General features: G+C 45.0%; 8 protein-coding genes across 8 annotated transcripts; 5 read left to right on the top strand and 3 right to left on the bottom strand.

Annotated features, from left to right (window-relative positions):
* Positions 1–2,264: 2,264 nt before the first annotated feature.
* On the top strand, positions 2,265–4,614 carry PADG_02592 (uncharacterized protein; the record flags this gene model as incomplete). Its single annotated transcript, XM_010760223.1, has 6 exons — positions 2,265–2,298; positions 2,385–2,453; positions 2,555–2,792; positions 2,888–3,351; positions 3,426–4,409; positions 4,517–4,614. The coding sequence occupies 6 exons, from the start codon at positions 2,265–2,267 to the stop codon at positions 4,612–4,614; spliced, it is 1,887 nt and encodes a 628-aa protein (XP_010758525.1).
* A 924-nt stretch (positions 4,615–5,538) lies between these two features.
* Positions 5,539–6,311, top strand: PADG_02591 (uncharacterized protein; the record flags this gene model as incomplete). Its single annotated transcript, XM_010759745.1, has 3 exons — positions 5,539–5,644; positions 5,721–6,011; positions 6,100–6,311. 3 exons carry the CDS (start codon positions 5,539–5,541, stop codon positions 6,309–6,311), a joined length of 609 nt encoding a protein of 202 aa, XP_010758047.1.
* Positions 6,312–7,589: 1,278 nt separating this feature from the next.
* Positions 7,590–9,677, top strand: PADG_02590 (uncharacterized protein; the record flags this gene model as incomplete). Its single annotated transcript, XM_010760222.1, has 4 exons — positions 7,590–8,196; positions 8,266–8,372; positions 8,437–9,438; positions 9,537–9,677. The coding sequence occupies 4 exons, from the start codon at positions 7,590–7,592 to the stop codon at positions 9,675–9,677; spliced, it is 1,857 nt and encodes a 618-aa protein (XP_010758524.1).
* A 538-nt stretch (positions 9,678–10,215) lies between these two features.
* PADG_02589 (uncharacterized protein) lies at positions 10,216–11,397 on the bottom strand (the record flags this gene model as incomplete). The annotated part of the gene is made up of 1 exon (XM_010760221.1): positions 10,216–11,397. One exon carries the CDS (start codon positions 11,395–11,397, stop codon positions 10,216–10,218), a length of 1,182 nt encoding a protein of 393 aa, XP_010758523.1.
* A 1,656-nt stretch (positions 11,398–13,053) lies between these two features.
* PADG_02588 (protein phosphatase 2A regulatory subunit CDC55) lies at positions 13,054–14,949 on the top strand (the record flags this gene model as incomplete). Its single annotated transcript, XM_010759744.1, has 6 exons — positions 13,054–13,070; positions 13,175–13,215; positions 13,346–13,443; positions 13,517–14,165; positions 14,272–14,837; positions 14,926–14,949. 6 exons carry the CDS (start codon positions 13,054–13,056, stop codon positions 14,947–14,949), a joined length of 1,395 nt encoding a protein of 464 aa, XP_010758046.1.
* A 1,715-nt stretch (positions 14,950–16,664) lies between these two features.
* PADG_02587 (uncharacterized protein) lies at positions 16,665–18,036 on the bottom strand (the record flags this gene model as incomplete). The annotated part of the gene is made up of 2 exons (XM_010760220.1): positions 16,665–16,694; positions 16,798–18,036. 2 exons carry the CDS (start codon positions 18,034–18,036, stop codon positions 16,665–16,667), a joined length of 1,269 nt encoding a protein of 422 aa, XP_010758522.1.
* Positions 18,037–19,634: 1,598 nt separating this feature from the next.
* Positions 19,635–21,046, bottom strand: PADG_02586 (transcription factor IIF subunit TFG2; the record flags this gene model as incomplete). The annotated part of the gene is made up of 4 exons (XM_010759743.1): positions 19,635–20,036; positions 20,110–20,306; positions 20,384–20,663; positions 20,762–21,046. The coding sequence occupies 4 exons, from the start codon at positions 21,044–21,046 to the stop codon at positions 19,635–19,637; spliced, it is 1,164 nt and encodes a 387-aa protein (XP_010758045.1).
* A 494-nt stretch (positions 21,047–21,540) lies between these two features.
* PADG_02585 (uncharacterized protein) lies at positions 21,541–23,216 on the top strand (the record flags this gene model as incomplete). The annotated part of the gene is made up of 5 exons (XM_010759742.1): positions 21,541–21,586; positions 21,647–22,213; positions 22,270–22,381; positions 22,448–22,503; positions 22,627–23,216. The coding sequence occupies 5 exons, from the start codon at positions 21,541–21,543 to the stop codon at positions 23,214–23,216; spliced, it is 1,371 nt and encodes a 456-aa protein (XP_010758044.1).
* Positions 23,217–23,886: the final 670 nt, after the last annotated feature.

Below are 23,886 nucleotides of genomic sequence, written 5' to 3'. Positions count from 1 at the left end.
CTATGTGACTAACTTACCATGACACTTATTTTAGATTCAGTTTAATTAATTACGTAACTATTTAAATTTTCATTATCCTTTGAGCAAAGGAAGCTTTCCCCTATTATTTATGAGGAAAGTGGGAAACCTTATCTCCAGATTTTAAAACCCCGCAAGGAGTGGTTATATACGGAGTACATCGTAGTTATTCCTTGTTAACTTCTAATCAAAAAGCCAGTTTCTTATTAATATTCAGTCTATAAATCAAATTAAATCTCAAGTGTTAAAGCCACTATTAGAGTGAACAATATATCTATTACTATAGTGTTTGATAGACTACGTAAATTAAAGACAGGATTGACTTTAATCAGAAACTAATTATTATAAAAAAAAGTCCTTAGATTAAATAATCTCTATATGAGAGTAAATAGTTTATCTTTTGATTTATAATTTTGTAATAGATGATTGATCTACTACTTGGAAAGTTTAAATTTAATATTTCTAATACTATAGAAATTAATCAAGTCGATAAATTAATTAAATAGTACTTTTAACTAGTGGTTAAAATTTTCATATAAATATAACATTTAATAAACAATAAATAAGAATTTAATCCTTTTATGAAAATATTCAATTGATAAATACTAATACTTTTAAAATGTAGTGATGAGAATATATAAAAGACTATAGTTATATAACTTTAAGATTAACATTTTAATAAGAGTTATCTGAATGAATTTAGTAATGATCATATCTATAAAAGAAAATAAATCAAACTTTTATAGAGTTGGAAAATAGAGAATAAATAACTATAATTAAAACAATTGATATCATAAATTGAGCTTTATATATGATAATTATACTGAAAAACAAGTTTTATAAAGACTTAGAATATAAGCAGTAGATATCAAATGATTAAGTAATTATTATTAATGATAAAAGTTAAATTAGAAATAAGTTTAACTTCATATGATTATGAAAAATATCTAGTTAACTACCTAGTTAATAGATACTGAAATCTTACTTAATTGATAAATATATAGTTATATAAACTACTAAATATTAATAACTATAATAGTGTATAATAAAAAATGAAATAAAACATCAGATTAGAGAGATTAATTCCATAAAAAGAAAAAAATATTAGTAGCACAAAATATATACCAGCAATAGACTTAATGCTGTTTCACTTAAGTAAAATTCTTACTTCATTATATACTACATTCAATTTTTAAATTCTTGAATCAATGTATAAATTTTATAAATTCTACTGCTTTTTTTTCAAGATTTCTTATAGTATAATTCAATTGAAACAAGAGAACAACAAGACTAGATATTACACAAATACATCTTCTAGTCTCACCAATCAAGCTTCTAATCCGCTAGTTAAATATGTCTATTGATTATATACAGTGGTACTATTCTAATATAAAAAGAATATGAAGCTGAGAGTTATCAACACCAGACAGAAGCAATAAAGGGAAATATAGCTGAAGAAATCCTAACCACTTATAAAGAATTAGCTAGTACTTTATAGAAAGATGAAGGAATTATATCTAAGGACTGGAAATTGAAGGAACCCTTAGCTATAGCAAAAGTAATATTTGGCAGTGCCCACAGGCAGAAGAGCGACAAATTTTCAAGTTAAGCATCACCACCACGAGGAATTATATATAGTAATTAATTATATAGGAAAAGGAATCTGAATTGATTGGGGGGGGGGGGTGTTTTGTTCGGAAAGGAAGGTAGGTGGTATGAATTTCTCTGGTTTACCCGGTAACCAACTACCTTATTAATGCGATACACTGACTGGCTACAAATTCCTGGGGACTTTGGGGGAAAAGTGGCGATTGCCTTAATGTAGACTAGCGGCGTAAAAATGGCCACCCTGATACAGGATACGGGGTACTTTTCGATGTCAGGGTTGCTTTCTTGTGCCCGCCAAATGAGTGCTACGACGCATTTGGACCTCGGCCGAGATCGAGCCAAGGAAGAATCAAGGTCGGCTGTGAACCAGGTACCTTCCCAAAGCTGCTCTCCATGCCTTCGACTGCAAAGCCGCATCTTGCCGTTAGAATCGCCAGGCTTCATCTTTCCATCTTTCCATCCTCCTCTTTTCATCCTTGACTTTCTCTTCTCTTCTACCCATCTGCGAAACTCTTAACCATCCCTATATCCTCTCCGTGTGAACTACAGCGCACCTAGCATACCGTATCAGACACCCCTCTTCCGCTTCTTCTTCTTCTTCTTCTTCTTCTTCTTCTTCTTCTACCTAATCAGCAACCATGCCTTCCAGAGTTATCGTCGTCGGCGGTGGATGTGAGTTGCTTCAGAGCTCCTTTCCATCGGGATCCCTCTATTTCTCCTGGATGAATACAGCTTTACTGACGATAGTGGTGCTATAGTGTCGGGCCTCAGCGCAGCTCACACAGTCTATCTGAACGGTGGCAATGTGCTCGTTCTTGACAAGCAAAGTAGGCCGCATCTTTTAATCAACCTAATACAACTCTCTTCTCCACCTTCTTACGTTCCCGCCAAAATGTAATTCATTGATTATCGAGCTAATCCTGTGCAGACTTCTTTGGCGGTAACTCCACCAAGGCCACCTCCGGTATCAATGGTGCTCTCACGCGGACACAAACCGAACTGGGCATTGCCGATAGCGTCAAGCAGTTCTATGAGGATACTCTCAAATCTGCCAGAGACAAGGCCCGCCCGGATCTAATCAAGGTTCTTACTTATAACTCTGCCTCTGCTATCCATTGGTTGCAGGAGATCTTCAACCTTGATCTTACTCTTGTTTCACGGCTTGGGTGCGTATATGACCATTTCACATCTTAATGCTCGTTGGTTGGATGATGTTGGGGAGAAGCAATTCCAGAATATTGACAGCTGATTGATAAAATAGGGGACATTCGTTTCCCCGTACGCATCGTGGTCATGATGCCAAATTCCCCGGTATGGCTATCACATATGCTCTGATGCAGCGTCTCGAAGAGCTTACGGAGAGTGAGCCACACCGCGTCCAGGTGCTTAAGAAGGCTAGAGTCACCGCAGTGAATAAGGAAGGAAACACCATCACTGGCGTCACTTATGAACACAATGGCGAGACTCACATCGCTGACGGTGTCGTGATCTTGGCTACTGGTGGATACGCAGCTGATTTCACAGAAGATTCCCTCCTGAAGAAATGGAGACCAGACACCTACAACTTGCCCAGCACTAACGGTGTCCATGCCACTGGTGACGGCCAAAAGATGCTCATGGCTATTGGCGCTAATGGTATCGATATGGACAAGGTCCAGGTCCACCCTACCGGTCTTGTTGATCCTAAGGATTCTGACTCCAAGTGGAAGTTCCTGGCTGCTGAAGGTATATCCAACCCCTGAATGTTCCTATATAGTTGCTTTTCGAGGACGACATTTTTACTAATAACGATGATTTAGCTCTCCGTGGTGAGGGAGGTCTTCTCCTTAACTCTGATGGTCAGCGATTTGCCGATGAACTGGGGCACCGAGACTATGTTTCCGGTGAAATGTGGAAGGAAAAGGAGAAGGGCAAGTGGCCCATCCGCCTCATCCTCAACAGCAAAGCCTCTAATGTTCTCGACTTCCACACCCGCCACTATGCCGGCCGTGGCCTGATGAAGAAGATGACCGGCAAAGAGCTGGCTAAGGAAATCGGTTGCGGAGAAGCTGCGCTCAAAAAGACCTTCGACGACTACAACCAGATTGCCGACGGCAAGATGCAGGATCCATTTGGGAAGAAGTTCTTCCACAATGGCCCCGTGAAAATCGATGATACCTTCTACGTCGCCCTGATGCAGCCCGTCCTCCATTTCACCATGGGTGGAATCGAGATCAATGACAAGGCCCAAGTCCTCAACTCAGAGAAGAAGCCGTTCGAGGGTCTGTTCGCCTGCGGTGAGCTTGCTGGTGGTGTTCATGGAGCCAACCGGCTTGGTGGATCCTCCCTGCTAGGCTGTGTTGTCTACGGCCGTGTTGCCGGTGACTCCGCAAGCCAATATCTCTTGCAGCAAGTTCTCTCCAACCCCTCTGCGGCAGCTTCGTCCCGTCTGAACCAGATCTCCCTCCACATCGACCCATCCCAGCCAGGTAAGGTTTCCGTTGAATGGACCTCTCCATCCGGCGGAAGCAGTGGCGCGAAATCCATCCAAGCTGCTCCCGTTCCTACTGCAGCAGCAGGAAAGTCTGCCGCACCTGCCAAGGCCGCAGATAATGTCGCAGACGTCGCAAACTTCAAGGTCCCGGACAAGGAGTTTACCATGGAAGAGGTCGCGAAGCACAACAAGAAGGATGATCTGTGGATCGTCGTCAAGGGCGTCGTGATGGATGTCACCAACTGGCTCGAAGAGCACCCTGGTGGAGCCCAGGCGCTCTTTAGCCATATGGGCAAAGATGCGTCGGAAGGTAAGAAACCCAATCCGCTTTTTGTCTCCATTAGAATCTGTTTCCGTACATGTCGTCTGTAGCAAAGTCTTTTCGAATCAGCTGCTAACAAATAACCTCTAATTTAGAATTCGAAATGCTCCACGACGATGAAGTCATCCCCAAATATGCTGCTGGTATCGTCATCGGACGCGTCAAGGGCCAGACACCCAGCCTGGAATACTAAATAAATCCATTAGCTGAAACTCCATTGACACTCCGTCTTCCAACCTCTTCTATCCCATTGCGCCCTTAAAACGATCATGACGTTTTCCACCTTACAGACAGCATTCGTGAGAGCCGCCCCCTTTGTACATTTATTCACATAAACATCCTCACTACCATTTTCCTTCCAAGTAAGAGAGAAAGAAATTGCATGGAGCTCGACGGTGGCAGGTTTCTTCCTTACCACCAGACGCTTTTCCATGTATCCTGTTTTGTTTACTGTCTTTTGCTAGTTTTGCCGTGTTTGTACTTCGTAAGTGCGATTTTTTGACATCTCTAACTACCTCCGTTCTTGTATGCAGGAGTGTAGTTTCCTATTTTTGTGAGTGCATATATTTTTTAAGATATTTCTGCTATGCTTCGTGCGTGTTTTTAGAATGAATGAAATACAACCTTTTCTTCCTTTACTTTTCATCTCGAGAGAATGGAAGTGACCTTGCATCTGTTGTACCCTCCTCCATCCTGACTTAGATGTCTTGTGGGGCTGCAGCCCAGATGCCAAGACTAGTTAGCAATCGCTGCTATTGCATCTATCGAGTATTCATATTTGATTGCGTACGTAGATACAAACTGATGTTTATGCCCAGCACTTCAGATATCTGACAATGTCCCCGCACCTCTCAGTGATGTTTTGTGAAAGACATTAGATATTTCGATACCAGTGTTTTGCACCACCTCTTAATGCAGCAGGGACAGGACAACGTTTATTCAGTGCGTAAAGTTACTACTGCTTTTATTTTTGAGATCCATCAATACTAAATCTTCTATGCAGCGATGTCCTGGAGCCATTCACAAGGCATCATTCGATTGATGCCCTCCCCATTTCCGTATTATCCTCAGGGAATAAAATTCTCCTCCTTTTTGACTCCTGGGAATTGGGGCTAGCATGTCGCCCAAGGATTTTCAACCCAAAGCAGATACGCCACCCGTTAACGCGCTCCGCGATGCGGGATCGATTATTTCGGAGAAAGCAAATCTTCATGAACTGGCTCGTGAGGGCATCTCCGTTTCTTCTTATGCGGGCCAAACTCTGGATCCTCACGATCTGACACGCACGCCTGGCGGGAGCTCCGGTGGAACCAGTGCGGCTATTGCAGCTAGCCTTCGCCATATTCGGCACAGGGATTGATACGGTTAACTCGTTGAGGAGTCCCGCGAGTGCAAATAGTTTGTTTAGCATCCGTCCCACTCGTGGCCTTATTTCTCGGCATGGAGTCATTCCCGTGTCGTATACTCAAGATAAACCAGGCCCGATTGGCAGATCATTGGAAGATGGGGCTACTGCTCTCACGGTCATGGCGAATATTGGATATGATCCCAGAGACAACACGACGGCCCTTGTCCCGAAATCTGTGGTGGGTGCGGATTGCACCAGAGCATTACGTGGAGGACGATTGAAAGGGGGTTCCACTGGGTTTAGTCGAGGGCTTTTTCAACCGCACCGTAGACCCTGAGACAACTCCAGTGAACAACGCGATGGATGCTATGGTATCAAAACTGCGGGCTGTGGGCGCTACTGTTGTCTCTATCGGCGAACAGATCTACAACTCAAGCACGATTTCGGGAAACTTAGATGTCCAGAAGTTCACGTTCCGCGAACTTATGGATTTGTACCTGCAAGGTGAATCGCTTGGAGGTTCCCACCCTTCAAACCTGTAGGAGCTGTACAGCAGCGGAAATTATCTCGTTATGCCTAGTCAACATTCTTATGTGAATATCGCCTTCGTCTCATAAACAAGCAACTCAACGTATGCATTAAAACAATACGGAATCAAAAACATCGAACTTGCACGACAAGCTGCTTTCAAAACTCATTCATTGGATGATCTTATATACCCAGAGCAGCAAACCCTCGTGAAAATCGGCTCCCCCTCACATCCGGTCGGAATGGCATTCTAGGCGCCCTTACAGGATTACCAGCCGTCACGATTCCCGCGGGATTTTAGCAAAGATGCACCAAATGGCGTACCTATCGGAATGGAGATCCTGGGATTGCAGTGGATAGACCTGAAGCTGCTGGATATTGCGAGCCGGATTGGGCAGCTGTGAAAAGTCAGACGGATGCCAAAGTTGGTTTCACTGCCTGTACGGCCTAAGAAGAATGGTGTCGTACCTACTAATATCCCAAATTTAGAAGATATTCTTGAAGAGTATGCGATTGACAAGCTGGGGAATGAGTAATCCAGTTTTAGCCGGGGTGATATAGGGTTGTGTATTATCCTGTGTCAATTCTCAGTAAGAAACCGTCAATGGTTGTTTCGTTGGAGAATATAGAGCCCGGCTCATTGAGATCACTAATATTTTTACATGCATCAATATCTACATTTTCCTTTCAGGGAGAATTCAGTTATCTAGTTTTTAGGTTCTTAGAACAACCTTGGAAGCCATTCCGTAATTGATCTTCTCATTGACCAGCCGCCACTGCAAACATCGTTTACTGAGGCATCGTCTCCGGGGTCGGCTTCCACGGTACGTAGAAGGAAGTGTATGCAATGTCAACGCTATTGAGATATACCTTACCGTGAAGCTAAGGAATTGATTTTATCATCGTCGAGTTGGGATCAATGGACATACCTAGGAACAGGAACAGTATGAACAGCTAACTACCGCCTTACAGGATCACCCAGTAAGAAATTTTATGGAATGCATCAGTTTCTTTTCCAGAATGCCTGTAGTTTGACGTAGCTACAGAGTACTTCTGGCACATACATGTCTTGTGTAACTGGTCAACACAGCAACGGGTGTTGCACAACGCATTCAATGCCCCTCAATCCCCTCAATTCCCTCAACCCCCTCAATGCCCTCAATCAACAATCTCCAGCTCTCTCGACTTTCATTCTCCCTGCAACCTTCTTCCATCTTTTTAACTCCACTCCTTGTTACTTCTATCCCTTCGTTATCCAACCTAATCCTTCGCTATTTTCCAATCTGATCACTATGGGGGCACCAGATTCGCATTTCATCACTCTCCTTACACTCCCATTTAGAGAGAACGTATCCGAACCCCGCAATGCTGTAGCAGAATGGATGAACAAACTCCGCACATCATTGGCGCAGGGTGATGCATCCGACTTAGAAAAGCTCTTCCATAAAGATGCGTGGCTTCGAGATATGGTGGTTCTATCTTGGGACCTTCGGACTATTCATGGTGCAGACAGGATAGTCGCTTACTTCCAGGATAACTTGGAGAGAGGAAGGTTTAGACAGTTTCATGCCAGGGACTCTAGTCAGTTCCAACCGGCGTTTAAGACTGCTGCTCCAGGATTACAATGGATTGAGACCATGTTTGAGTTTGAAACGGAGATCGCGAAGGGATCTGGGGTTCTTCGACTTGTCCTGGATACCGATGATGTTTGGAAAGCCTACCTGCTCAGCTTCACTTTGATGGCTTTGAAAGGGCATGAAGAGAAGTCTGGCTTCAGTCGTCCCGAGGGAGGAAGCAATTCTCTGCTTGAAAACTCACATAGAGAGAATTGGGCAGAGAGACGAATCAGAGAGAAGAGCTTCAAGGAATATGAGCCTACAGTCCTCGTTATAGGAGCGGGTATGTACCAAGTCAAAGTCTCCATCTGCCGCGTGAGATGATGGCCGTGTTGACACAATGATTCTGCAGGGCAATCGGGCCTCATGGTCGGTGCTAGACTGGGTCAACTGGGAATCCCGACCTTGATAATCGAGCGCAATGCTAGAATTGGCGATAACTGGCGCAAGCGATACAGGGTAAGTAGAGATAACAAGCCGGAAAAGTGACAGGCCTATCATACTGAAACATGGTGAACTACAGACTCTGGTAACTCATGACCCGGTCCAGTATTGCCATATGCCCTATCTGCCATTCCCGTCCACTTGGCCCACGTTTACCCCCAAGGACAAGTTGGCTGATTGGCTTGAAGCGTATGCCAGCTTAATGGAGCTCAATGTGTGGACCAGCACGGACGCCGCGAGCAGCAGCTTTGACGAAAGTTCAAAAATATGGACTGTAACAGTCCGTTCGGAAGACGGTTCTATTCGCACCCTTCACCCACGCCACATCATCCTAGCCACAGGCCATTCTGGAGAACCTCAGATCCCCAGCATCCCTGGCCAGGAAATCTTCAAGGGTGCAGTGTATCATTCTACACAGCACAAAGACGCTTCCGGGTACGAAGATATCAAAAACAAAAATGTCATCGTTGTTGGCACTGGTAATAGCGCCCATGACATTGCGCAAAACTTCTACGAGGCCGGCGCAGACGTAACTATGCTCCAGCGGGGTGGGACCTTTGTGATCTCCCAGAAGAAAGGGACGGCTGCATTATTGGCAGGCATGTACGACGAGTCCGGTCCGCCCAGCGACGATGCGGATACCTACGTGCAGAGCATGCCTATCCCCGTGCAATTTGTCTTCTCCTCCTTGACAACAAAGATGATCCGTCAGAGCCTCGATAAAGATATGCTTGATGACTTATCGCGAGTGAGGTTTAAGCTCGATGCTTGCAGTGATGGGGCGGGCATTTTCAGAAAGTATCTCACTCGTGGAGGTGGGTATTATATTGATATCGGATGTAGCCAACTGATTATCGATGGGAAGGTGAAAGTTCAGCAGAGTGAGGGGGGTATTGAGCGGTTTGAACCCCATGGTTTGGTGCTCGCGGACGGGAATGGGACGAAGCTTGCTGCTGACATTGTGGTGCTGGCGACGGGGTATGACAATATGAAGAGTACCGCAAGGAAGATTATGGGTGATAAGGTTGCTGAGAAGCTTTTGCCGGCATGGAATTTGGATGAGGAGGGGGAGCTTAACGCCGTAAGATGCATTGGGATTTCATTATTTTTCCTCATTCATCCCCTGATTCCTTGATGCTTTCATAGTGCTGCTCACTGATACGATATGGTTCTCGATAGATATGGCGATACAGCGGCCACCCTAACTTCTGGTACATGGGTGGCAATTTGGCTCTGGGTCGTTTGTACTCACGCCTGCTGGCACTGCAGATTAAGGGAATGGAGGAAGGGCTATATGTTCCTCCTCGCGGGAAGGAGTAATTAGTGTTCTGATGCATAGGATGGTGAGATGCATTGATGAATGCTGCCTTTAATTGCTGGGTATCCGAATATGGGATTAGTTCTGGGGGAGAGAAATGGCTTTTTTTCCGCGTAGCTATTAGGTAAATATATCCACCTGTCAATTCGACTGGAATCGGATGCGTATTCTGTTTGTCCTTTGATATATGGCTTAGGTACTGAGATGCGCATGAGTTTATGGGGGAGAATGGCAGGTGGCTTCACGACTAGGGACAGCAATATTTCCACGCCTTGCACCTAAGGGCACGCGTGGGTCCTGGAAAGGGGATTTGCGCTGGGATATTCCTGAACGCGTCTCCATACTCTTTGAAGAAATATCCCTGTACCCCACGTATACAAATAGCTTGAGGGAATCGTCGCAAATCGTATATATTCAAGATGTCCAAACCCCTATTTCCGCAATAAAAACATCGCTTCCGCAAGTAAAATATACATCTAGAAAATACCTTCCGCAGCAAATCAACATTAAGTAGGTATATATACAACCCTCCCCTATCCGCTACAATCTCGCCCTCAAATGCCCCAGAACCAGCCTCAGCCTCTTCACCGCAGGCCCATCGTCCATAATCTCTCCCTTTTCCCCCATCTCCTTCCTCACCGCCTCCACATATGGCTTTAGAAATCCCCACACCGTATCCTGGTACGTCTGGTCAGCTTCCAACCACTCTGCTACACCGGGAAGTTGCGTCCAGTCGCAATCTTGTTGTTGTATAGCTGAAAGTATGGAAGCGATATCTGGGATTAGACTGAGTTGGCTGGGGAGAAAGGTGGGGATTGATGTTGTGGATGTGGATGTGAAGGGTGGTTTGGATAGAGGAGTGGGACTTATCGGGGAGGAGGAATGGGGGAGCATGGACGTGTCGAGCTCGAAGAGTTCGGATTGTGGAGATTCTGGAGGTGTGAAGGCGGCTGATTGAAAGGAGGGTGAGGATAGGAGGGAAACGACTGCTTGGCCATCGGTGGGGTTGGGGGTGTAGATGTGGTTATTGTTGTGATTGTGCGCCGTGTTTGGAGTGTAGGGGCTGTGCCAGGCGTAGTCGAAGTTGCCAGGTTGGTCTGGGGTGGTGGTGGAGGAGGAGGTGGTGGTGCGAATGAGGTCTGTTTCTTCTTGTGATTTCCTTTTCCCTTTCCCTTTCACGCTAGATAGATCGTAGGCGTTTAGGAGGAGTGTGTCATTGTTCGCGGTGTTGTTCTGCGTAGAGTCCTGGAATTGTTCCCAGGCTTTATTATCTTCATTGTGCACGTGTGATGTTGATGACGGCGTAGAACGAAATGATTCTGAAGGGAACCTTCGATCTCCGCCAGCTCGAGTTGACGGCTGCACCAGACCTAATCCGTGAGACTGGAGGATATTCCCTGAAGTTGAGGAGCTGGCTTGTAGTGGTGCGTGAGAAGAGGACGATAAGCTGCCTTTTCCGGAGAAGGTTAATCCAGCGGCAAGGGTTGAGGCTATATCGTCTGCGATAGAGCGGGACGAGGGACCTGAGAAGGTATTATATAGCAGTCCTGTTGCGGAATCTTGTATCCTGCTGGCCATTGAAGGGATTTTCGAGGAGGAATCGGATGAGGGATCAGAGGAGGAACCAGAGGATGAATGCAGTGGCTTTTCTTGTTGTTGAGAATCCCGCTGCGGCGGTATCTGAGGGCCCGCGGGAGGGATTGGGGGAGTATTATTATGCATTGTTATTCTTTTCTTTTATGTTATTTTCTCCCACCACTGGGAGTGTTTTTTCATTGATAAGATATTTTCTCATTCATCCTGCAGGATTGATGTTAGTTTGTCGATTTTCGCTGGTTTGTATGATGGGGATTTTTTTTTAAGCTGGACTGAAGAAAGGTACGTATGGGGAATGTAATTAACTTAAGGATATCCCCTACCGTAAAATAAACGTATATTATCCAAAATAGGCTGGTGTGTCTGTATAGAATTTGCCATCGTACATATGAAGTAGCGAGATAAGAGGTTTGAACATCAGGAGCCGACTTAAGTTGGTTCCATCTCTTTAGGTTAGCTAACTACATGTGAATGCTGGGCGCCACAGATTGTAGAAGCAATTAACTGAACTATCCTAGTTAGTTAATTAAGGAATCTCATAATACATACGTAGTTCAATGACCTAGATATCTCTTCGCTAGGTATATCTTATGGAAGCAGAAACGCCAGTTAAAACAAAAAACAAAAATCATTAAAAATAGATCCATGTACTCCAGATATTTTGCATGGCGTGATGGTAGGTATTTCCAGGTACATCTCCTCAGGAACACGGCCGCGAGATACCCGTGCGATACCTGTTGGTACAACAAACGCCCTGTGCCCTTTCTGCCCTGTTGAGCCTCATCCAACATCTTCAATTTCAACTTCACCTTTTCTTTTCCTCCCTCTCAAGTAACATATCTCCATCCTTCTCCATCCTGGCCACCCCCCCCCCTCCTCCCACTCCCCTTCTACAATTTATACTCTTGACCTCTCTACTCAACCTCTGTCCATCCTCTGTCTTGCACCACCTTTTCTCTTCTGTCCCCGAGTTTTCTTCTCTTTTTCCTCGCCATCCTGTCTTGTGTTGTTGTTTTAGCTCCTCTTTTCTTCCCTCATCCACTCTAACATCACACTCTATCTCTCCCTCTTCTCTTACCCGCAGTCGCGTCTAAATCTCCCACCGTTCATACTCACAATTCATCCACTTTGCTCGCACAGTAAGTAGCTATTCTTTACTGCTACGTGGTTTTCCCTTTGTTGTCTGCTGTTAATTACTTCTCCTTGCCCTCGTTCCCTCTACTTTTGTCTGACGCCTTACCTCTCCTTGACTTGCTTTGCTGCTTGTGCCTGCCCGTCTGGCATAGCAGGATCCATCCCACATCAACATCTAACAAACTGCAAATTCGTATACAATAACTAGGCCACTATATAGTTATATACTGACGCTGTGCATTGTCTCTGCTAGTCATCCAACCCCTTCCATAGACCACCTCCACTCTTCCTAACCACTGTCTCCATCGGTCTACACTCATCTTAACTCCTCTTTCTACCGTCTCTCTTCGCTCCGTTTTCATCCTTCCCCACCGTTTCGCGCCATCCGCCATCTTAGTCTCCGATCTTGCAATCTTATCACATCCAACTTCGCAGATAGATAAATAAAATAGTCGAGCTACAGACTTTCTTGGGGCTTTTGGTTGTGTCTTGTCCAGCCCATAAAAGAGAGCTGTCCTTGAAAGATGGTAGACAGAGATCCAGGTTCGCCTACCTGGAAGTTTACACAGTAAGGTGCTCCCGTTGTCTTCCGCCTGGGTTGTCCATCTACGGCCAGTAGGCAATGCATATTAGACCCTTCTTGTCGCCATGCTCCCCCCGGTTCCGTCAGCCTTGCCCCTCCTCAGCTATTTCTGCTTCTGCGGCGTCTTGCTGGGAAAGCTGACGGTATGTTAAATATACCTAAGAAATTCTGACACTTTGAAAACAGATGCTTCGGCGATAAAGGCGATGTGGAAGATATCACAGATGGTTTGACTCCCATTCTTTTCTATCGTTCTCACATTCCTCACAAATATTCGATCCATTTGATCCTAATATACCTTTGACAATTCCCCAACATCCACCACGGTCAGGGCTGATGTGACTCGTTTCTCTACAGCTGATATCATATCAACGGTCGAGTTCGATCACACGGGAAACTACCTTGCAACAGGCGACAAAGGGGGACGAGTAGTATTATTCGAGAGAAATGAGACGGTACGTTATCACCATGGACGGCCTTCCTATCATCCGTTTGCTATAGTGCATGAAAAGCTGACTTTGTTACAAGAAAAAAACCTGCGAATATAAATTCCACACCGAGTTCCAATCTCACGAGCCGGAATTCGATTACCTAAAATCTTTAGAGATTGAAGAGAAAATCAACAAAATAAAATGGTGCAGGCGGCAAAATGCGTCTCATTACCTCCTATCCACCAATGATAAGACTATAAAGTTGTGGAAGGTGTTTGATAAGTCGTTAAAGGTTGTCGCGGAGAACAACCTCTCCCATGATCTGACCCCGGCAGGTGCAGTGGTTGGAGGAGGCATGCCCCGCGCTCCACTTATTTCCTTCCGCGATGCCTCATCGCTCAAACTGCCACGGCTCACACACCATGACACCGTAGTCGCCGCAGTGCCTCGCCGTATCTACGCTAACGCCCATGCCTACCATATCAATAGCATATCCGTGAACAGCGATGGTGAAACATTCATCAGCAGTGATGATCTCCGAATCAATCTGTGGAACCTGAATATCCAAGACCAAAGCTTCAACATTGTCGATATTAAACCTGCAAACATGGAAGAACTGACCGAAGTAATAACTGCTGCAGAGTTCCATCCCACTAGTTGTAATTGGTTCATGTATGCTAGCTCCAAGGGAACCATCAAGCTTGCGGATATGAGGCAGAGCGCACTCTGCGACCAGCATCACAAACGTAAGTCTTCGACCTTTGGTCGCCTTTTCGAGGTTTGGCTCTTGATATCTTTTCGCATTCCTTCTTTACCCTAGCTTCTAACTGCTCCATTTTCCTCGTTATATAGAGTTTGAACAAGAAGAAGATGCGTCGTCACGCTCTTTCTTTTCTGAAATCATCTCTTCCATCTCCGATGTCCGATTCTCAAGCGATGGACGCTACATATTATCCCGCGACTACCTAACCGTCAAAATATGGGATGTGAACATGGAAAGGCAGCCCGTAAAAACGATCTCGATCCATGAACACCTCCGCCCCCGCCTTTGCGATACGTACGAAAATGATAGTATCTTTGACAAGTTCGAGGTGGTCTTCTCGGGTGATTCGGAGAACGTCATGACCGGCAGCTACAACAACAATTTCATGATTTACCCCTCCGATCCCAACAAGGAGACAGAAGTTGTCTTGCAGGCAGACAAGACCGCATTCAAGGCTAAGAAAGTTGGCATACCGACTCCCATCAACAATTCTGTGTCTAGTAAAAAAGGCGGGTCAAGAGCTGGCAGTCCTGCTGGTGCGGGTGGCCGGATGAGGAGGGAAACGGACGCAGATCAGACCGATTTTAATAGGAAGATCTTACACATGAGCTGGCATCCGTTTGAGGATAGTATCGCGATCGCAGCTACCAACAATGTAAATTCATCTCCTCTTACCCCTTCCCTCAGTAACATACTTTCTTTTCTCATCCCAGGAACACTAACCTTTATGCCACCGTCTATAGCTCTTCGTATTCTCCGCGCTGTGAGCACTTCCCAGTCAAAAGAAGGAAAGAAGAAACCAAATAATAAACAATGCTTGTTGCCCCGCTTGCAACATGTTGTCTCCCCTTCATTCTATCTCCCTTCCTCCCTTCTCCAGCCTCTCCCAACCCGCACGCAACCTATCTATCTATGCAGACAATCAAATCTACCTTTAGCAAAAACTATACAGTTTATTCCTGTTATCGTCAGGATCCATTGGCAGAGGTCACCTTGCGCAAAACAATATACACTTCTATTCTTTTTAATTATGCCCATTTTTTTTTTCTTGAAAAAAAAGGAGAGAGAGAGAGAGAGAGAGAGAGAGATTCTCGCCCTGACCTGACCTGATACTCCCTTGCGTAGCGGGCTTTCACAGTCGAGGGGTAGTTCCCATTCTTTCTTTCCTTTTTTTTTTTTCCCAATCACTATCTTTTGTTTAGAAGACGAAGTAGCAGCTAAAGTTGTATCTTTTCCACCCGCACACAAATCACCAACTCCTCTGCCTATGAAATATCAAGAGGATGACACGTGAAATGAGAGGTTTGAATGAAAAGGAAACGAAAAATTAATACAAAAAAGAAGTTAATCAGAAAAAATAATCAAAGGGAGGTTGGATGGCAAGGGAAGGTATATTAAAAGGAAACGAAAACACATACAACATACTACGCTACACACGTCAAACTACTGTGCATAACTAATAGTCTGGGGGTGATTACAAGACCTGCTGCTGCTGCTGCTGGGAAACGGGAGACTGAAGACAAGGATCACGCAAACGCAAATGCAATACGCTAATAGAGAAATGGAAGTGAGAAAAACGGGGAGGGGGAGATTTAGGCATATGTGTCTTTTTGTCTTTTTCATCCTTTTGTTCGATGCGGATAACTTATGAGCGAGAGGTGAAGTTAGCTGAAGAAAGGGTTCAACTACACTAATTTTCCTTCCTTCTTTTGCTTCCTCACTGTTTCCACTCTGTTGGTCGGAACTTGGACTGGACTGGACTGGGTTGGTGTTTTACATATGTTACTTTCTTCTTTTATTTTCTTGCCTTGTTTCTTATCCTTTAATCATAAAGAATGGGGTGTCTCTGTTATCTCTTCCTTGCCTTTTTATTTTCTTTTCTGTGGTAGTTAACGTGAGTATAAACACCTGCAGCTTCCGCTCTCACATCCCGCTTCCCCACACCCCCATTCGCCCGCCAACCAACTAACCAACCATTCCCCCTTAAACCCGTTTCCACTCTTATGGCTTCTCCCCGTTTCTTCCGCGTTAATTGGAGGATGAAACTCAATTAAATTAATAAAGAGGTGGTTGAATGGATCCTTTTCGATTGGTCTTACCGTACCCTTTCTTTTGGAGGGATTGGGATCATGATGGCCTTTTGCAATACAACTGCTCAATCAGCACGTAAGACAACTAGATCTATACACCTCCGTGAAACAACTCTATGCTTTCACCCGCATCGCAGTATGTCGCATGTTCTATGCGGAACAGTAGCGAGTTGATATTTACTGTAACAGTCGGATTACATGTAGAACACTGAACGATCGTTCTAACTTGGCTTCAAAACCTGTTCTGCTGCTCGTCGAAATTTTGTGTGATATCATCTCATCTAAACATAAACCTTTTCGCCAGAGATGGTGCAAATTAAGGTATTCAGCTAGGTACTGTGCTGGAGGAAAATACAGGATTTGGCCCCCTTTTTTTACCTTTTGCGTTTCAGTTAACTTCCCATTTGCGTACTGGCGAAGATCTACAATGTCAAAAATATTAGTTATGGACTGTTCCGAATTCTCATGGTATTCTGTTAAATGAGATATCCCAAAAATAATTTGTGGCATAGAGAGAAAACATACAGGAAACTCATCTATGATAGCAGCAGCCACCCTCTCAACTTCCTCCACTAAATGTTGAACGCCAGCATCCCAGACTTTTAAACTGCGTCCCGCTGCCTCTGCCCCCGGACCTACACCGGGGATTCCCGAGTCGAAATAAATCACACCCTCAATCTGGTCGATGCTGCCCTTTAATCTCCCTTGCCCGAGCATGCGTGCAGCATATGTTTCCGCTTTCTCACCAGCACTTATATCACCGCTCGCCTTAAGCCCGAGAATGTTACCCAACGCTTCCATAGGGATATTTTCGTACAGTCGACTCGCAGCCAGAAGGTTATGTTCGATGACAGCTCTATCCAGCACAGTTGATCCATCCGCCGTCACAGCGAGTTGGTGCGGCACCAGCTTCCGCGCGAAAGCCTTCACTTCCTCGGGCATGAGTAGCCTGTCCATGAATATCTTCTCCAATATATTGTACGCATCGAGGGACGAAGACCGGTCATCTTTGTAAAGGCGGGACAAGGTACGAGAACGTTGGGGGCCGGCGGGCCCCAGAACGGCACATACAATCGCAGCAGAGAGTGCCTGGAGCCTGTCCTCTTCCACGATTTCTCCCGATAAGCTTATATTGAGATATTGCTGACTGGCATCAAGGAATCTGCGGTTAAAATCTGAAATGCGTGCCTGCGAGAGCTCGAAGTGAAGTTTCAGCTCTGGATCTCTGATCTTGGTTGGCATGTTTTTGACTCTGTTTAGGAAGCTCTCTGCGTTCGCGGTATCGTCTTCTTCTAGATATAGACGCACAATGCGAATCCACAGGCGCACTTTTTCATCATCGGACATCAGGTGTTGAGAACTGTCAAAACGGATCGCCTGTAGCACTCTGGCCGCCTGTACAAATTGCTGCTCAGCCTCGAACGCGTCGGCAAGAATCTCCCGCAGAGCTGTGTCCTGAGCCTCCGCAGAAGTCGAGTGAGATTGAATCTTCGATAGGGCATCCTGGCCAACGTTGATTATGACTTGTGAGGGTAGTTTTCGCAGTGAGTCTATGAAGTTATCGAGGAGGGGTCGGGCAGCGACGATTCCGACGCTATCGCCAAGTATGGAGTTTAGGAAGGCGATGAGATTGGGTTCGACGCTCGGGGAGGACGGGGATGATATTATTTTCGAGAGGAGTTCATTGTAGAGCTGTGGTTTGTTCTGTTGGTTTGAAGTTGCTTCGATTGAAGTCAGGGCAGAGATGACATCGGGCTCCGCCATTGCGAACCGGTAGGGTGAAGGTGGGGGATAGGGTGATGAGTCGACACTGCAAATTGGAATCAGACTATTTAAGGAAATGCATTGTATCAGGTGAAAGAATGAGAGAGAAGCTGCTTAAGTGGAGACATTGTTGGATATGATGTACTCCTATTTGTATCGACCTAGGGATGTTTGATGTTGTTGAGAGCTACCTGGAGTGCGGAGAAAGCTATCCTGATTAGTCATCTTGTTTAGTAAGGACCAAGATATAATATAATTTTTAATTATAATTCTAGTAATTAGCATATCATGATCTATTTAATTCAGCGGATTTGCCGAGGAATTTAGGTGCCTACTTGTCAATTTTAATATTTTACGTGATATCATGTTCTCCACGTTATCCTAACTTGGTTGATGGCACCAACCACTCGCTATAGTTATATCGATCGCATCGAGTGAAATACCACGCATTGCGAAATGTGTATTCCTAGGGAGTCAACTCATTCATTAATTTACTAATAAGGGATGACACAATCTACCTGTTGCTTGTCGGTTAGAGTGATTCAGGCTGTCGTACAGTGTCAATTCTACTATAGAAAGTAAATATTTACCATGATTTTGATTTGGTGGTGAAACTGTTTCCAGTGGCGTTTAACCCCAAAACCTGTGATTGAACGAAGAAGAGATAACATGTTCCGGAGGACACCGGTTAGAAGCCATGATATTCTCACAATACAACAGGCACACTCATTTTGACCGCGGCAATTTTAAGCTTAAGTGTTCATCCGTTGCTTAGTTACTCTGTTTAGTGCGAGAAAATCTCACCAATAATAAATATGTATATCTACGATCTGCTATACGAATGATTTATCCAAATTAGCATCGACAACATGACCGATCTTCTCGATATGTAGAAAAGTCCTAATCATTAGCCAGGTACGGAACCGGAACAAATTCCCACGAAGATATAAAAATGTCGGCCAGGCAAGCATTCACTGAGATGCAGAAAAGCTTACATATCTCTAAGGGCGATAGCATCTTGATATAGTAAATGCGAACCGGCCGTAAGCTTACCTTCTTGGAAAGAACTCAAAATCCAGATTACAATCAATAGTTCTGACAGTTTGGGAGAGGTGAATGGAACGTCACAATCAAAGACTGTTTTCAGGAATGTAGTCTGTTTTCTTTTATCTGAGGCTCTGTGATATATTTCCTCTTTCGTGCTGTACACACATAGTGATGGAGTTGAACCTTTGATACCTGCCAACTTGTATCAAATCACCGCGCTAAGATATCAGTTGCGGAGTGGGTGGATTCCACTATATTATGACAGTCTATCAATGTTAGCATTTTGTGGCCTCATACAACTTGGAGGGCATAGCTTGTTGGATTGTTGGCTCAAATTGGAGAATTCGAGTTAGACTTTGGTATCTTCGCTTGACATTAAAGTTATTTTATAAAAACATTTCGAAGAAGAAAAAAAATCATCTCCAATAAGCCTTCGTTGAGTTCATGTAAAATTAGAAGTAATTTGGTCGCTGTTGATACTAGATCTTCGTATAGGACGCCGTACCCTGTTACTCCACCAAGTTCATATAGATCGACATTTGGCCCCAATCCTATACTACATTTTCGAACGCAACGTTGGACTCGTCCTCGTCCGCATCCGTACCAATCCCTGACGCGGTCGGTTCTCCGTCCGAGTCGAAATTGTAGCCGGAGGTGGGGGGGAGTTCCTCCTTAGCGTCTTTGTAGGCCAAAGCATCAGCATAGTTGCTTTCCCTGGCCTCTGGTTTGAGTTCCCAAGTCATAGCGAAATCCCCGCTTTTGACAAGATGAGCCACCATCTCCAAGGTTTGTTTGAGGTACGATTCTGGTTGTTTCAGTTCTGCTTTGAGAGACTTAAATGGCCAGTACTTGTGTCGCCGGAAACAGCCATATATAAGATCCAGCAGCTCGTTTTGTGGCATACGGGCGGTTTTGTTTTCTTGAGCGCGTGCCTTTGGAGGTTTTGCAACTTGCTGTTCGACGAATTAGGATATGAAGTCTAAAACAACATGATTTATGTAAAGAGGGAAACGGAGTTTGACTTACTATGAAAGTAGATTTATCGGCAGCTGCAACGGTTTTGGGCTTGAGCATCTCACCGCTAACTTTACCGATATATAATGTTTCGCGTTTGGGCTTGAGGAAGTCGAGTGCTCTGGCTTCTGCCATGCGCTGGTATTGCTCGTTTTCTACCGGAAGGCAATTAAACTCATCACGTACGACACCAACAATTGCCGTTTGTTCTATCAATAGAGAGATAGAAATGGTCAACACTTTGACATATACACTCAATAATGCGAAAGAAACCAATACAACATACTTGGTATGGTCTTCCGCGTATAAGGCTCCCACTTCTTGCGTGGGTTTCGTTTTCTCGAATCGCGCTTTGTCTGTTCGTAAAGATATGAACGGCCATGAGGCTGGGCCTCATTGAACAGAATGTGAGACCTATCTCGATGCCCCGGTAGATCCTTTTCGGTGAAAACAAATGTATTGTGCACGGGGAATGCCGTCTTATCCGCATTAACATTTTGTCGCCGCAGGTTGTAATCCCTTGGAACGCCCTTCATCTGGGGCATATCGTTTAACCGCATGCTAACCTATTAGCGCAGAGGAGGTCAGCACTTCTTCTCACCCTTCTTTGTCTCCTCCTTCATAAGCTTATCGTCAGAAGCGGCATGAAAGCTGGAGCGCATACTCGTTTTATGTCCGTTGGCCCGCCTTCTACCCTAATTGTGCCAATCTGTACCTCCTCGTCATCTTCCAACCTTGACCAATTCTCCCAAAGCATTTTCGGTATACGCGTCAGCCAGACATCTTGCATAGCATTGGAAAAGTCCAAATCTCCCGTATCTTCGTAGATGTCATCGTCGGATATAGCACCTGCGAGCTCAGGTTTAGCATCCGGGTCAGTCTTGATCATTGGGATCGAGCTTGCTTCTGTTTTGACTTGTTGGCCTCCAGGGCCTGTTCCAGATGTCATGTCGCAAGCTAAGCCCGAGGAAGATATCCGTCGTACTTGAAAATTAGTTCGGTGAAAGTACTAAGATGACAAGTCGTATTCAAAAGCGTGCCGCAGCGGTGACGATGACGATTCCTTTTCCAGAGGGGTGTCTAAGAGACCGTGGGTATTCGCAGTTTGCTTAGCCCTTTCGCGGGGGTGAAATCAAGTCCCGATAATCAGTGATGTGAAGGAATGTCTGGCTTTTGGTATGAGAAAGGTTGCATCCGACGGAGGAAAAGCTTGGGATACTATTACTTCAAAGTAGAGGGGAGCATCAACACTGCGAGGTGGCGGCATCGGAATGATGTCGTCCAGAAGGGATATATCACGTGATTTTATTTAGCGCCGCCTTGTCAATAAGAACAAGTTCATCACTGCCGTCTCAACATCAATTTCTTCAACTTCAACATCAACGTGAACTTTGCATATAACTCTTTACACAAACCACAGTAACGCTTAGAGCCAAGTTCGCTATGACAGAAGACCAAGATCTGTTGGCCAAGATTGGACAACTTGCTGGTGAGTTCCTGATTATCACACTGCTTGTTGCCCCTAGTCTAACCGCGTTTCCTCTGTTAGGGCAAATAAATCAGCATAAAAACCAGACTGCGCCATCACAACCATCGCGTGGTGGATATCCTCCGTCGTCCTATATTTCACATCACCCTCGGTATCACGCAGGATGGGCTCCCTACCGTGGAAGGAGTAGACACATAGGATCCAGGCGACATACAGCCCCTCATCGAAATCGAACACTTGTTCTTAGCAACCTGGCTTCCCCCTCAGAAAGCCCAGGTTGTCTGTCATCAGGTAGTACATCTACTGGTGAAGTGAATGATACTAAGTCTGGAAACCAAAATGGATGGGTTGCCAAAAGAGACCGCCACATACAATTAATAAACTCCGCAATATACGACAAAGAAGCTCAGGCTAGAACCAAAGCTATTGAGGAGAGCCGTAAGCTCAAGGCTCAGAAAAGGGCACTCCGAGAAGAGGCGAAAGTCTTAAAACATGTTCAGGGCATTGGCGGGTACAAGCCTGTTCCTTCGCAAGTTGGCGGGAGGCAAGCGGCTTCCTTCCAGATCACCATTCAAGGAATTCCATTCCAGGTTGTTCAAGGCGGGAGCAAATTAATTAGGCTACCTAGTGAGATCGTTTGTCCCTATGGATGCGGAGTTCGGAGCCGACTGACCCTTTTTAAGATGAACCGTCGGCTGCGAGCGTTACTCCGAAGAAAGTTAACGTCGGTGGTGTAAATTTCGTGAGAAGCAAGAAGGGAAACTTGCATCGTTTAGGATCAGTGGTTTCAAGAAGGTGCGTACCTGATTGTTGGGATATTAATTCATTCCCCCCTGTTTATTAACTAATTGTAAACTCAAGGAAAAATATGCCGATTAAGAAGAAAGTTGAGCTGTGCAAAAGATTTACTTCGACGGGTACCCGATTCTCTCCCTCCGAAGATTTTACAGCATCTACTAAGATAATGATATCGATCAAACATAAAGTTTGTGTCAAAGGAATAATGTTTTTAGGCGTACTGACTTGATATCTTTTTCTAGGCTCATGTTTCAAGGGCCCTAATTGCCCGTACATCCACGATCCCCACAAGGTTGCCATCTGCAAAGAGTTTCTTCAGACGGGCAAATGTCCAGCTGGCTTGGCGTGCGACCTCTCACATGACCCGAGCCCTGAAAGATCTCCCGCGTGCTTGCATTTTCTTCGTGGGCGCTGCTCTAATCCCTTATGCCGATATGCACACGTTCGAGTGAACCCAGGTGCACCTGTTTGTCGCGATTTTGCTATTCTTGGCTACTGTATCAAGGGAGATACCTGTGATCAGCGCCATGTCCATGAGTGTCCTGACTATGCTAACACGGGGAACTGTGGGAACCGGAAATGCCAGCTCCCTCATGTGGACCGTGCCGGCCAAATTCGCAAAATTGCAGCTAACAAGGCGGAGACTTCTGATAAAAGAGACAACGCTGATGACGATGACATATCCAGTGAGGAAGAAACTTACGATGAAATTGATTCAGATGACGTTGACTCCGATGATCTTGAAGATGATTCCGTAATCGTCACCGAGGACCTTGACACCGGCGAAATTTCACAGCAACAAGACTTTGTACGTTTCTCATCCTTAGCTTAGCACACCAAATCCGGCTTTCATCGTCTGTAGCAGCTAAAAGCTCGGAACGCTCTACCTCGGATCAGTTCTCAAGATTTTCTTTTTCGTTCTTATCTTTTAAGGGGAATGAATTGGCGTAAAGCTTCGATCCCACACAAAAGCTTCACTTGCCTCCCCTTCACCTCTTACTCTTCCTTCAGAAAGACACGACGGTGGTCGACGTTCTTTGAATTCCAGGTAGGGGTAAAATACATGATGCCATACGGCGTATTTGTCGGTTTTCTTTAATTTTCTACCCGAGCTATGTCTTCTGAGCCGCCATCTTTTAGATGGTGTTGTAGACTTCCATTCCCTTTTGCTTTTATCTCTGGCTACCCCTTTTGTTATTATTGAATATTTTCAGTGAGGCTATCGGAATGGGAGATACCCTTTTGCTATTTCTCCTTAGTTTAATACCACTTGATGTCTCACTCGTGGGAAGATTCCTCCTAGACGAGGCAGACAAAATAATATGGAAGAGAGAGAAATATAAATCTCACTCTAAAGTTATTGTATTCTAAAACAAAAATACGATTCCTACCAACCAATTCATTTAGCAAAAGAAAACCATAAAAAAAGAAGAGTTGCAAATATTATCCATTCTTTTCACAATTGGAATGCTTTCACATGCCGCTTGAAGAATTGAGGAATG

This window comes from Paracoccidioides brasiliensis (assembly GCF_000150735.1).
Source record: "Paracoccidioides brasiliensis Pb18 unplaced genomic scaffold supercont2.3, whole genome shotgun sequence".
Taxonomy (NCBI): domain Eukaryota; kingdom Fungi; phylum Ascomycota; class Eurotiomycetes; order Onygenales; family Ajellomycetaceae; genus Paracoccidioides; species Paracoccidioides brasiliensis.
This window is presented reverse-complemented; position numbering and strand designations above follow the sequence as displayed.